The 12932-nt window shown below is 33.7% G+C and overlaps 1 protein-coding gene across 1 annotated transcript; it reads right to left on the reverse strand.

Annotated features, from left to right (window-relative positions):
• Window positions 1–1370: 1370 nt before the first annotated feature.
• On the reverse strand, window positions 1371–5257 carry LOC111695668 (protein atonal homolog 7). Its single transcript, XM_023465066.1, has 6 exons — window positions 5253–5257; window positions 5091–5100; window positions 4337–4426; window positions 3399–3526; window positions 2777–2870; window positions 1371–2115 (listed from the first exon to the last, which is right to left on the reverse strand). The coding sequence occupies exons 1-6, from the start codon at window positions 5255–5257 to the stop codon at window positions 1996–1998; spliced, it is 447 nt and encodes a 148-aa protein (XP_023320834.1). The 3' UTR covers window positions 1371–1995.
• Between the last annotated feature and the right edge of the window lie 7675 nt (window positions 5258–12932).

Raw genomic sequence — 12932 nt, forward strand, 5'->3', positions numbered from 1 at the left:
AGATTTGGTACATGAAACTTTTGTAGATTTGGTACAGGAAACTTTTGTAATCTTTTTAAAGAACAAATATTTAATAATTTTATTTCGGATTTTTTTTTACATAATTCATACAGAAAAATAATAATAATATTAATAAAATAATAAATGAATGACAACGTTACTAAAAGTTAAGAAATCGCAAAAAAAGTTTTTTAAAGTCAAGAAATGGCAAAAATAGCTGAATGGGAATAAATAGTAAAAAATATAAAAAATACACTAACAGACAAGGAAGTGACTAAAAGTTGAAAAATGCCAAAGGAATAATAAAAATAACTAAATGCCCAAGAAGTGACTAAAAGTTGATACTTATGATCAAGAAAACGCTAGAAATGTAATTGGAGATACAGTAGTCCCTATACAACTATAAGAATGTAACGACGACTATTTGATTAAATACGATTTTATGTATTCAAATAAACATAGACACAGCAAATATGCAGAACCCATCAGTTCTTTAACGTACATTTACCCTGTAAAAAGGTATTGTTTATACCATTTTGACATTATCCGATACTTTTAAATACGTATAAGCTGCTGGTACAACTAATATGGTGATTTCTAAGCTGCTGGTACAACTAATATGTTGATTTCTAAGCTGCTAGTACAACTAATATGTTGATTTCTAAGCTGCTGGTACAACTAATATGTTGATTTCTAAGCTGCTGGTACAACTAATATGTTGATTTATAAGCTGCTGGTACAACTAATATGTTGATTTCTAAGCTGCTGGTACAACTAATATGCCAATTATGATAACAAGAAAAACAGTTAAAGATCGTTTTATGGGGATCATGTAATTATATGTTAATTACAGTGAGAACCAGAAAACTCTGGAATATGAAGACGAATGTACAGCGGTACATAAGTATATTTGATGTTATTACAAAACAAATAGCTTCACTAGACGCTTATTAAACCACTTATTAAGTGAAATGTGTCTGTTTAAACTGCACAATTGCTGTTTCCCATGCTCATTGGATTGTTTAAAGTTATAAATGGAGTCTTAAAGTCGTCTTCCTATTATCACTGTAAGTGCAACATTTTATAGTTTACAATTGACTAGGTTCGCACGTCTCACTTTAATTTTATAAATTTAATAAATGTATGTTTATTTGGCTTTCAGGAATTTGTGTGCTAAGCTTCTTTAAAAACGACCCGAAATTCAATAGATATGACAATTTTAGGGTTGAAGTGGGTCTACTTCCTTTAAGAAAAAACTCCTTTTTGCAAAGGAAAAACACACATATTACTCAGCTGCCCTGCAAGAGCAGCTTGGAACAATGAATTAATTCCGTACAGTCGTCTCTGAAGTCTCCTCTTTTAAGCATATCTTAATATTTTATATTTTATTGACAAATTTATTTTTTCCCTAGTCCTTCTTAAAACTTTCAGACTAAGTTTTGACTAGAAAGTGAAGATAACATCTTGCATAGCTTTACTCTCTTCTATAAAGCAAGGACGACATCTTGCATCGCAATACGCTCGAAAGCAAAGACGACATCTTGCATTGCTATACTCTAGAAAGCAAAGACGACATTTTGCATCGCTTAACTTTTCTCTAGAAAGTGAAGACGACATCTTGCATCGCTATGCTCTCCTCTAGAAAGCGAAGAGAACATCTTGCATTTATACTCTAGAAAGCAAAGACGACATCTTGCATTGCTTTACCTTCCTCTAGAAAGTGAAGACGACATCTTGCATCGCTTTGCTCTCCTCTAGAAAGCGAAGACGACATCTTGCATCGATATACTCTCCTTAAAAAAGCAAAGACGACATCTTGCATCGCAATACTATAGAAAACAAAGACGACATCTTGCATCGCTTTACTCTCCTCTAGAAAGTGAAGACGACATCTTGCGTCGCTGTACTCTCCTCTAGAAAGTGAAGACGACATCTTGCATCGCTATGCTCTCCTCTATTAAGCGAAGACGACATCTTGCATTGCTATACCCTCCTCTAGAAAGCGAAGACAACATCTTGCATCGCAATACTCTCCTCCAGTTCAACCCCATCATGAACGCTAATCATGCTCCGTAGTGAAGTTATGTAGTCAATTGCTTTTTGTAGAACTTTTACCTATAAACAAAACATAATTAAGAACATATAACACCAAACTTGTGATAATGTTTTTAACAAGTTGACCCAATAATTTCAAAATGTGGTCTGCCTGTTTGTACCTTTAAATTTGTCAATCTTCTAAACAAAAGTTGTTTAAACTGTTTTGAACTAAATTTATCATTTATTAATTATCATTAATATCAAAGACGATTTTGATTATCTTAATTTTTTAACACTCTGTAGATAATTTCTGTCTCAAATAATCTTCCAAAGCTATGGAAAAAATTCTGAAGCTCTTATTCTTGCAAGGAAATTAATCGCAAAACATCTTATAATTGTTATTTTTATTTAAACAATGTTGCTAAGGATTAAACAAAAGGCGACAATAAATCCACAGCTTTCTGGTTAAACTACTGAAGTCTGCAGCATTGGTAGTTTAAATTTTGGAAGTTGCCCAAGGAAGTTACGTGCGCTTGCCGCATTGAGTTACAAGAAAAAGAGATATTAGTATATATTTAGGTGTAGGTCAGGTAAAGACACTTTCTGCAGGCCGAGTGCTGCGGCTAGGACAGGCTAGAGGGCCGAGCGCCGCGGCTAGACCAGGCTCTCTCTCTGTTTTTCAATTCAACGCGGCATGCGCACGTAACTTCCTTGGGCTTCTGCCTTAAATGTTACCTACCTTGCTGACTCTTTTGCCGCGTTTATTCTCTATTGGGACTGCGCGCCGTAATCTCACAAATGCCGAGTTCACTGCTTCCACTCGTCTTCGTTCTCTAAATTTAAAACCGCAATTTAGAAACTTTAATTAGAAAAGGAATGGATATTGTGATTTTAATAGGTGAAGTCAAGGATGTCTGCTAGAGTAGCTAGAGTAGGTATTTTAGGCTGATTTCTTATTCTGCAAGATTAATGGTGAAGAGGAAGAGGAACAACTGGATTTTGTTGGTAAATAGGAACAAAAAAACACATTTCTATGAGTCCTGAGCTGAAAACTTATGAATTGTGGATATTCAGATCAATGCTTGATCTCCTACTTTTGTTAATCTTAGGATTATTTTAATCTTTTGTATTCCGAAAAGTTTCTAAAATTCAACCAATTCGAGTGGCTTATGCAGAATCCCAAACAGTCAATCAGAAGCTGGGAAATTTGAAATTTTGCTCGCCCATTAGTGAGAGAACTGTCATTGGTCGGAATCCAAAAAGAGGGAGAAAAAGCGGATTAAGCAGAAATCAAAAGTGTCCACATTTGTATCTAAAGGATATAAATCCAATTCTAAAGATTTCAGATTTTTTACTTTTACCTAGCATTACGTTTCTCCACCACATGAGGAGGTTTCTCACTATGCGGGATATGTTTATAAATACAATGTTTTCTTCCACGTTTTCTCCGTCCCTTCTTCTCTCCGCTGGAGTATACCACGTGCTCAACCTAACAAGTACAGAGTACACCACGTGTTCAACCTGACAAGTACAGAGTATATCACATGTTCAACCTAACAAGTACAGAGTACAACACGTGTTCAACCTGACAATTACAGTGTACACCACGTGTTCAACCTGACAAGTACAGAGTATACCACATGTTCAACCTAACAAGTACAGAGTACACCACGTGTTCAATCTGACAAGTACAGAGTATACCACATGTTCAACCTAACAAGTACAGATTACACCACGTGTTCAACCTGACAAGTACAGAGTACACCACATGTTCAACCTGACAAGTACAGAGTACACTACGTGTTCAACCTGACAAGTACAGAGTACACCACTTGTTCAAACTGACAAGTACAGAGTACACTACGTGTTCAACCTAACAAGTACAGAGTACACCACGTGTTCAACCTGACAAGTACAGAGTACACCACGTGTTCAACCTGACAAGTACAAGGGGTCCCAATAAACATCAGAATTGGGGGAAATTATCAAAGTTGTCTATGATTTTTAAAATGAAAAGAAAAAAATACTACATTTTGTAAATCCCAGAGTTTTAAGAGAAATAAAGTGTTTATTGGATTTTATGTTTACGAATATATGTGACATGGATCGAATGCTATTTAAAAGCTTCACTTGCTAAGTGTTAATAAATCCTTAGCAAAAATGTAATCAACCATAATTTGAAATATGATAGATGTCCCAGTAGATCAATCTTGAAGAATCCCAATTTTGTTAGAACTTTTAGATGCTAAATCTAATGTGTATAAATAAATTATTGTTTTTATACATATTTAAATGCTACCTCCTCTGGCAGGGGTAAAGAACACCAGTAGATTTCATCCGATTGGTCTTGCTCATATTCATAAGTAAAATGAACAACTTCGCTCAAATTCTATTACATCATTTTCTTAATAAGAAAATATATTTATAAGATGTTATATCCTGGTAAAAGGGGTAAAATAAGATGTTGTTTCCTGATAAAAGGGGTAAAATAAGATGAATATCATGATAAAAGGAGAATAATATGATGAATATCCTGATGAAAGGGGTAAAATAAGATGTTATATCCTGGTAAAAGGGGTAAAATAAGATGTTGTATCCTGATAAAAGGGGTAAATAAGATGTTGTATCCTGATAAAAGGGGTAAAATAAGATGAATATCATGATAAAAGGAGTATAATATGATGAATATCCTGATGAAAGGGGTAAAATAAGATGTTATATCCTTATAAAAGGGGTAAATAAGATGTTGTATCCTGATAAAAGGGGTAAAATAAGATGAATATCATGTTAAAAGGAGTATAATATGATGAATATCCTGATGAAAGGGGTAAAATAAGATGTTATATCCTTATAAAAGGGGTAAATAAGATGTTATATCCTGATAAAAGGGGTAAAATAAGATGTTATATCCTGATAAAAGGGGAATAATATGAATAACCTGATGAAAGGGGTAAAATAAGATATTATATCCTGATGAAAGGGGTAAAATAAGATGAATATCCTGATAAAAGGAGTATAATATGATGAATATCCTGATGAAAGGGGTAAAATACGATGAATATCCTGATAAAAGGGGTAAAATAAGATGAATATCCTGATAAAAGGAGTAAAATAAGATGAATATCCTGATAAAAGGAGTAAAATAAGATGAATATCTTGATGAAAGGGGTAAAATAAGATGAATATCCTGATAAAAGGGGTAAAATAAGATGAACATCATGATAAAAGGGGTAAATTAAGATGTTGTATCCCTGACAGTCAATCATATCAGGAAGAATATGTGTTTGAAACCCAAGATTGTTGTTCATCATATGCTGAGGTTCTCCTACTCCAACCAGTCCTACTCCTACTCCTACTCCAGGGTTGAGTAGACCACCCGGAGAACTAGGGTTTAGATTTAAACCTCCCTCTCCTCCTATACCCAGATCTAGGAGAAAAAACATTTGGATTTTAGAATCAGTTTTATAGATTATTTTATGCTATACAGGGTTACCTACAAAGGTTGAGACTTCAAAGACGACTGTACCAAATGTATTCAATCTTTTTGCCTATATACATAGTTCTTCGCATCTGTCATGGTATTTTTTTCTCAAATTATTTAGTTTACCCTAAGTCCTAGGATTAAATTCATACTTCTGATTGTTATGTTTAAAGACTTTTAGCTCGACATTAAGTCGTCATTAAGTTCTCATTCTTTTTGGATAACTCTGTATGTATTAGTATTAATTGTTACTGTCGAAATGATTTCAAGCTACTTTCAATGAAAAAAGTGATGGAGATATTCTTGTTTTTCTATCTGAAAGTTGTTCATCTTCAGTTATAATTTTTCTATTAAAATGACTCACAGATTAGTGCAAATTGGTGGAATTTTTCAGCGCAGCCTGGATCTATGTGAGACACGAAAGGAAATGTTTGAATCGAAACCTCTTGAATTTATGTCGAAAGTCCTTTTGAGTAATGCTCTAAAATCGAAATCGTTTGCGGCATTCATTCAGAATTTTGTAAAGATTTGAAGTTATTAAATAACCCCAAAATTGTCTAATTATGAAAGGAAAAAAAGGCACAACACATTTGGGAAGTGATCCAGGACATAGAGTTATTGTCTATGATTGTTTCATGAAAATTATTTCTAAAATGAGGTTGAAAAATATCACATGCATGATAAAAAAAATTCTGATAAATAATATATCCTACCCTGTATAATGGATTCCACCATTTTTACAAGTTTTTCTTCTCTTTGTTTACTTTCTACTTTTTAATCACATATACACTAGAAAGTTTATCTAAAAGTTTGTAAATATATCAGTATTAGACAGCATTCTATAGTGCTGGACCAACACAAGTGGAAATAACAAAGAAAACTGAATTCTCGTTTCAAACTCTAATTCTATATCTTTGCAACTAGAGTACCTAGAGTTGACTGATTAGAGTGCCTAGAGTTGACTGATTAGAGTACCTAGAGTTGACTGATTAGAGTATACCTAGAGTTGACTGATTAGAGTACCTAGAGTTGACTGATTAGAGCACCTAGAGTTCACTGATTAGAGTATACCTAGAGTTGACTGATTAGAGTATACCTAGAGTTGACTGATTAGGGTACCTAGAGCTAACTGATTAGAGTATCTAGAGTTGACTGATGAAAATATAAAAATCTAGTTCATGTAAACCCGCATACTGATCCACCTGCCCTTAGGACCAGGGGTACTAATTAACAGGATTGGTTGTCTTTTATTTCGAGATTTTATTTTAACTTTTCAAACTTTTTATATTTAATATTTAAAGAGATGAGTCAGTTTTTTTCTCTCAGCTCAGCAAAATTGTCTTTCTTATTTAGCTTATCAGAAATCTATAATTAATTGTAAAAAATCTTGTTTTAATATATACATATATATGTATATATTAAAACATATATATGTATATATATTTACATATCACACATACACACATACACATATACATATGTATTACTTATACATATACATATATACATGATAAATGTCAAACGTGAATCATCGTGTCCAGGGTTAACCTATCTTTATAAACAATAGATGTTCTCAATATATTTAAATAAGATTTATACTTTTAGGTTATTTGTATTTTGTATATTAAAAATCTCTTCGCTAATATATATATATATATGTTAGCTATATCTGGCCAAACTGCTGGACAAAATTGGCTGAAATTGTTTTAGGAAACCCCTGGGTACCCTGGGAGGTAACATAGCCTAAAAACTTTCATTGTTTTCTCTTCAAAATTCTAATATTTTAAAGTGCTCATATATATCTACACATAAATTTGGCTTGTCTGGGTGTCTGTTTGTTTGTTTGTATCCAATAAACGTCAAAACGGCTGAACCGATCGGGCCCAAATTTTATGTGGGACATCACGTGACCACAGGGAAGGTAAGAGAGAGAGAGAGAGAGAGAGAGAGAGAGATATCACAACAGGAAATCGAAAGATTTTATCTTAAAACTCGATCATTAGTAATTGATTGAACTGCATGCGCGTGGGGGAAAAGGGGGGGAAGTGAGGACTTTTTCAGGGTAAAGGGGGGATTTTTTAGAGGCAAAGGGGGAATTTTTTTCATAAAAAGTAAATGTTTAGTTCAGGAGGAATAACTTGGATAATGTTAAGTACAATGACCCCGTTTTAATAAGACAACCCCCCTCCCCCGATAATACACTACCCCACTTAATTTGCAATACATATATATTTGGAGAATGTCACGCCATGCTTCCAGCTACAGTTTAAAAGGAGTAATTGGAAAAATTCTTCTCGATTTTTGCGTCACAGTTTACACATCTTGATTGATTTACGCCCCCCCCCCCCCATCTCCCAAATTTAGGACTTGAACACGTCGCTACTCCCATGGTTAATCTTGTAACATTAAGCCGACCTTGAGGATAGGCCTACATCAACACTGCATACAGGGGGAACCAAAAAAAATCACGATGACAGTATTTTGTACAGGGTGTGTCAGAAACTTTTACGTATACATAGGGTTTATATGTGAACGAGCTTGGGATATATATTAGAGGTGAATTTACTAGAAAAAAAGTGTAAAACGGCCATTTTGTTGTACTGTTTCCATACTGCAGGTGTATTTCACATATTTGCGCTATATAACCTTTTGGGCCCTGGAATATCATTTTATAGGAAATCTAAAATTAATATTAAAAGAAAACCAAATTATAAAATAGGCTGGTTGCACAGGATACCCATAGTTACTCCCGCTGCTTACCCGCACTTTGACGATTTTTTACTGGGAAATTAAATTTTTAAATTTTTAAATTTTCGCTACAAAAGTCGACCCACCAAGGAATAAGAAATAGAAGGGAGATTCAACTGACGCGGCCCGCCCTACCATATGATTATGAAATATACATGCTTTGCAGACGGTACTCCATTTGTATAAGAAATATTCAGAATAGGTTATTGTATACGCAGTAATTGTACAGCAGACAAAAAAAGTTCTTATACAAGTAGAGAACCCGTCTGTAAAGCATGAATAATCATATGGTAGGGCGGGCCGCGTCAGTTGTTTCTCCCTTCTATTTCATACTCCTTGCGACCCAGTGACTTAGAATCTCAAAACCAAGCTAAGAACATTCCAGTAGCTCTCCCGAGTTCTCCAATCAAAATTTGCAGGGGTTCCTGAGTTATGATCGGACAAACAAACAGACAGACAGACAGATAGACGTACCACATAGATTCAGCCTACTTATAAACAGTCTCATCAATTTTTACGATAGGGTCGACTTTGAAGTGTTGCAACGCCTTGGACTTTTTTTACCGCTCTACCTCACTTTTGCTTTTCTGTAGCTCTTTACGTGTAGAGTTTAGCACTATAAGCACTTGTTGTTATAAAGCTTTAGTTTCGCAATGCCTTGAACTTAGATTTTACCGCTCTAAAACTCACAAATGCTTTTCTGTAGCCCTTTACATGTACATTTTAGCACTGTAAAGCACTTGTTGTTAGCTTTTCTTTTTAAGAAATAATTGGCAAAACTCTCATCGATATTTGCTTGAGAACGTGAGACCTTTTAAATCACAGTGAGACAGAGATTACAACTTTATATATATAGATACTATAAATACATTTTAACCTACATCACTGTGAGCTAAGATATGCACATCAAAAATCAAGATTTTACAATATGTAGAGATATTACAATTATTTCTTAGCTAGAAAACGAGGATATAACTCATGCTTTCCACTCTGTAAAAGGTCACTTGAAATAAAGTTGCTGTCCATTAAAAACGAACAAAAGAGAATAGGAAGCAATTCACAGTGATCAAGGAGGCTGCAAGCTCTCACTCAATTATCAATGAGAATTTTCCCAACTACTTCTTAAAAACTAAAGTGCATTCAAGTTTAAATGGTACATGTCTAAGGTTACAAAAAAGTATTGTAAATCATTGAGGTAAAATCAAAGGCCAAGGCGTGGCAACACTTTAAAGTCGATCAAGTCCCGAAAATTTATCCAACTTTTCCTTGCAGTCTGGAACCATGTGGATACTTGCCTCAAACTCGAAAGATAAAGTTGAAATATAAAAGATTTACCATTTAAAGATATTGGAGAGAGAAATTGGAGTTGTTGGGAAGTAATCAGTTCTTTGAATTATTAAAATAATTTGAATTTGTTTAAAAGGAACTTTAGAATTCCAAGTGCGTTCAAGTGAACATCGATTTATACTGTGGAATTTACCCCTACAACCTTTGTATGATAAAAAATCATATTTTCATTAACAATTGATTTTTTCTTTTGCGGTTTCTCTGGACTGAAGAACCTCTGGAGGAAATGTCAGAATTTATTTTTAAAATAATAACCAAATTATTGTGAATCCGACATTGCCTTTTGTTGGAGGTTTGATTTAATTTACGACAGTCCGTCCAATTCTTCCCACATTGATTCAAAGATTGCAAGTTCTCTCGCAGAAATCGATGAGAATTTTGCCAATTACGCCTTGAAAACTAAAAACAAGTGCTTAATAGCTCTAAAATGTTCCTTCTTTCTAGCAAGGGCGGTTTCAGGATTTAAGAAGGGGGGGGGGGATAAAAATATATGGATTGAATTTTATACATTGACATTTCGATTATATTTTATACATATCATATCATGAAGTGAGAATTATTTTTTATTTCCTGCTATTATTATTTCTTTAGAAAATAATGGTTTCTAAATCATGCTAATTTTTCTTGCAGGACACTGCAAGTACTTTCTATGTTTATTTTTAGAGTTACAAATAAAAGTCTATCAGAAGAAGGCTAAAAGTAAATAAAGGAATTTTGTTCAAAATTTAAAAAAACTAAATGTATTCTCCCTTCCTCCAATTTACGATAATTTAGTTTTCTTCGGCTGCTTGAAATAAACGTGTGTTTAAAGATCTGATCCTACTCAGATCCCTTTTACCCGCCTACACATCAAATATATCAAGGTTAAACAATATCTGAATATTTCTTGTAAAAACTGTTTAAAGAATTTCAAGTGGCCCAACATTTATAGAATAGCACAATTGCAAGGAAACCCTTAAACCTATTTTGTAATGAAAAATGAATGAGAAATCCATCGATCTGTCAATTGTGGTTTCTCTTCAACAAATTGATTGCGGATCTATGCTTTAAAGACATGATAGGAAATTGTTAGAACTTAACACGTCTCAAGATTGAAAAACGACAAAATCTTCCACGCTTTACATTAATGATGGGTCACTTAAAGCTACGTCTTTAAGGTCCCTAGAAGCAGATAGGAAAGTTGAAGTGGCAGTTGGAGTTTTGGCGGCAGGACGATTTCTAGAAAAAAAAAAACTGAAAACTAAGTCTAGAGAGACAAACTCAGGAAAGAGAAACCTTAGAGATAAATATCATAGATAAATACCAGAGAAATAAACTCCAGAGAGATAAACTCCAGAGAGTCAAACTCAGGATAGAGAAACTTTAGAGATAAATATCATAAATAAACCTCCAGAGAGATAAACGCCAGAGAGATAAACTCCAGAGAGATAAACTCCAAAGAGAAAAACTCCAAAGAGATCAACTCCAGAGAGATCAACTCCAGAGAGATAAACTCCAAAGAGATAAACTCCAGAGAGATCAACTCCGGAGAGATAAACTAAAGATATAAACTTCAGAGAGATCAACTCCAAAGAGATCAACTCCGGAGAGATAAACTCCAAAGAGATAAACTCCTAAGATATAAACTCCAGAGAGATCAACTCCGGAGAGATAAACTCCAGAGAGATAAACTCCAGAGAGATAAACTCCAGAAAAATAAACTTAAGATAGATAAACTCCAGTGAGACAAACTCTAGAGAAATAAACTCCAGAGAGATAAACTCCAAAGATATAAACCCCGAAGAGATAAACTCCTGAGAGATTAACTCTAGGGAGATAAACTCCAGAAAAGTCAACTCCAGAAAGATCAACCCCAGAAAGATCAATTCCAGAAAGATCAATTCCAGTGCAAAAAAGGTGAAAAAACTTTATAAGGAAAAATGGTAAGAGATATATTATATATAGATAAATAAATACATTACTTCCTCATATGTATTATTTACTTCTCTCTTGTTTTGCTAGGGATACACCTTTTTTCTTGTTTCTTCAGTTTATCTGTCTATCCGTCTATCTGTGTATCTGTCTATCTGTCTATCCGTCTATCTTTCTATCTGTCTATCTGTCTATCTGTCTATCTGTCTATCTGTCTATCTGTCTATCTGTCTATCTGTCTATCTGTCTATCTGTCTATATCTGTCTATCTGTCTATCTGCCTATCTGTCTATCTGTATATCTGTCTATCTGTATATCTGTCTATCTATCTATTTGTCCATCTGTCCATCTGTCCATCTTTTTTAAGTATCTTCATTTTACATTAATTATATCTAATTCTCAAAAAATGTCGAAAAGAAAAAGCTCCGAATTAGAGAACTAAATATATAAAAATGATTTATCTCATCCCACACATCTTGGAATTCCCGCTAACTGCGTATAGAAGTTTGTAGCGGATACTACACACTATGCTGCTGCCGCTTCTCAGTTGTGTTTTGGTCAGCCAGTCGTTGACACCTCCGGACGAGTAAATCTACAATGGTTACATCTTATTGCCGGCTTCTTAGGCAACACAAACTTATTTTCGTCATAAAACAAAATAGAATTGGTTTATAGTGCAAATTGGGGAAGGAAGTTGATGTCTTTTATAGTTTAAAACATTAAAAGATGTTTATTTGGTTTTGAAACTTTTTTCTACGTGTTATGCATAATGAACCATCAAGTGAATATATCTAACTCATGGTTTTGTTACATATCCTGGTTCAATTTAAACCACTAAATTATGCAATTGGACTATGAACCGGTTAATATATTTTAGCCATCTTTACACGGATTGTCGTTGAGATTTTAAGTGACCCTCCATTCTCATTCCTTATAGATTTTATCTGACCGATAATATGGAAGCTAGCTTAAAAAGTATCTAATTCCGACAATTCCGACACTGTTTCAGTACTAGAATTGCGCAAATCACTTTTATGTGGAAACTACTATTAAACATTCAGTTTTTTAAAAGAGAAAAACATTGATTTCAGACAAAGTATTCAGTTATACTGTTGCAAGTGGGACTTGAAATTATGTAAACACTCTATACATCACTTTTTTAAGTGATAAATTCTTCCTAATCTTACCCTCTCACTTTCCTTTATGAAATTTCAGAAATAAAAAAAAATATAATTCTTTTGCAGTATGTCAAAATTTATTGTCCGATGTTGAATGAATGAAATTGTGTTTGCTTGTTCTAAGCCTTTTTTCCAAAGGTTTGCCCTCTCTCTTTCTATCTATCTATATATGTATATATATATATATATATATATATATGTATATATATATATATACTTTGCTTGTCTGT

This window comes from Eurytemora carolleeae, unplaced genomic scaffold (assembly GCF_000591075.1).
Source record: "Eurytemora carolleeae unplaced genomic scaffold, Eaff_2.0 scaffold166, whole genome shotgun sequence".
In the NCBI taxonomy this organism is placed as follows: Eukaryota; Metazoa; Arthropoda; class Copepoda; order Calanoida; family Temoridae; genus Eurytemora; species Eurytemora carolleeae.

Coding starts and splice junctions, on each gene's coding strand:
- LOC111695668 (XM_023465066.1), bottom strand. Junction 2,871..3,398: donor GTGGAGAAACGTAATGCTAG/GTAAAAGTAAAA, acceptor TTTTAAATTTAG/AGAACGAAGACGAGTGGAAG. Junction 2,116..2,776: donor GCGGCAAAAGAGTCAGCAAG/GTAGGTAACATT, acceptor TTTTGTTTATAG/GTAAAAGTTCTACAAAAAGC.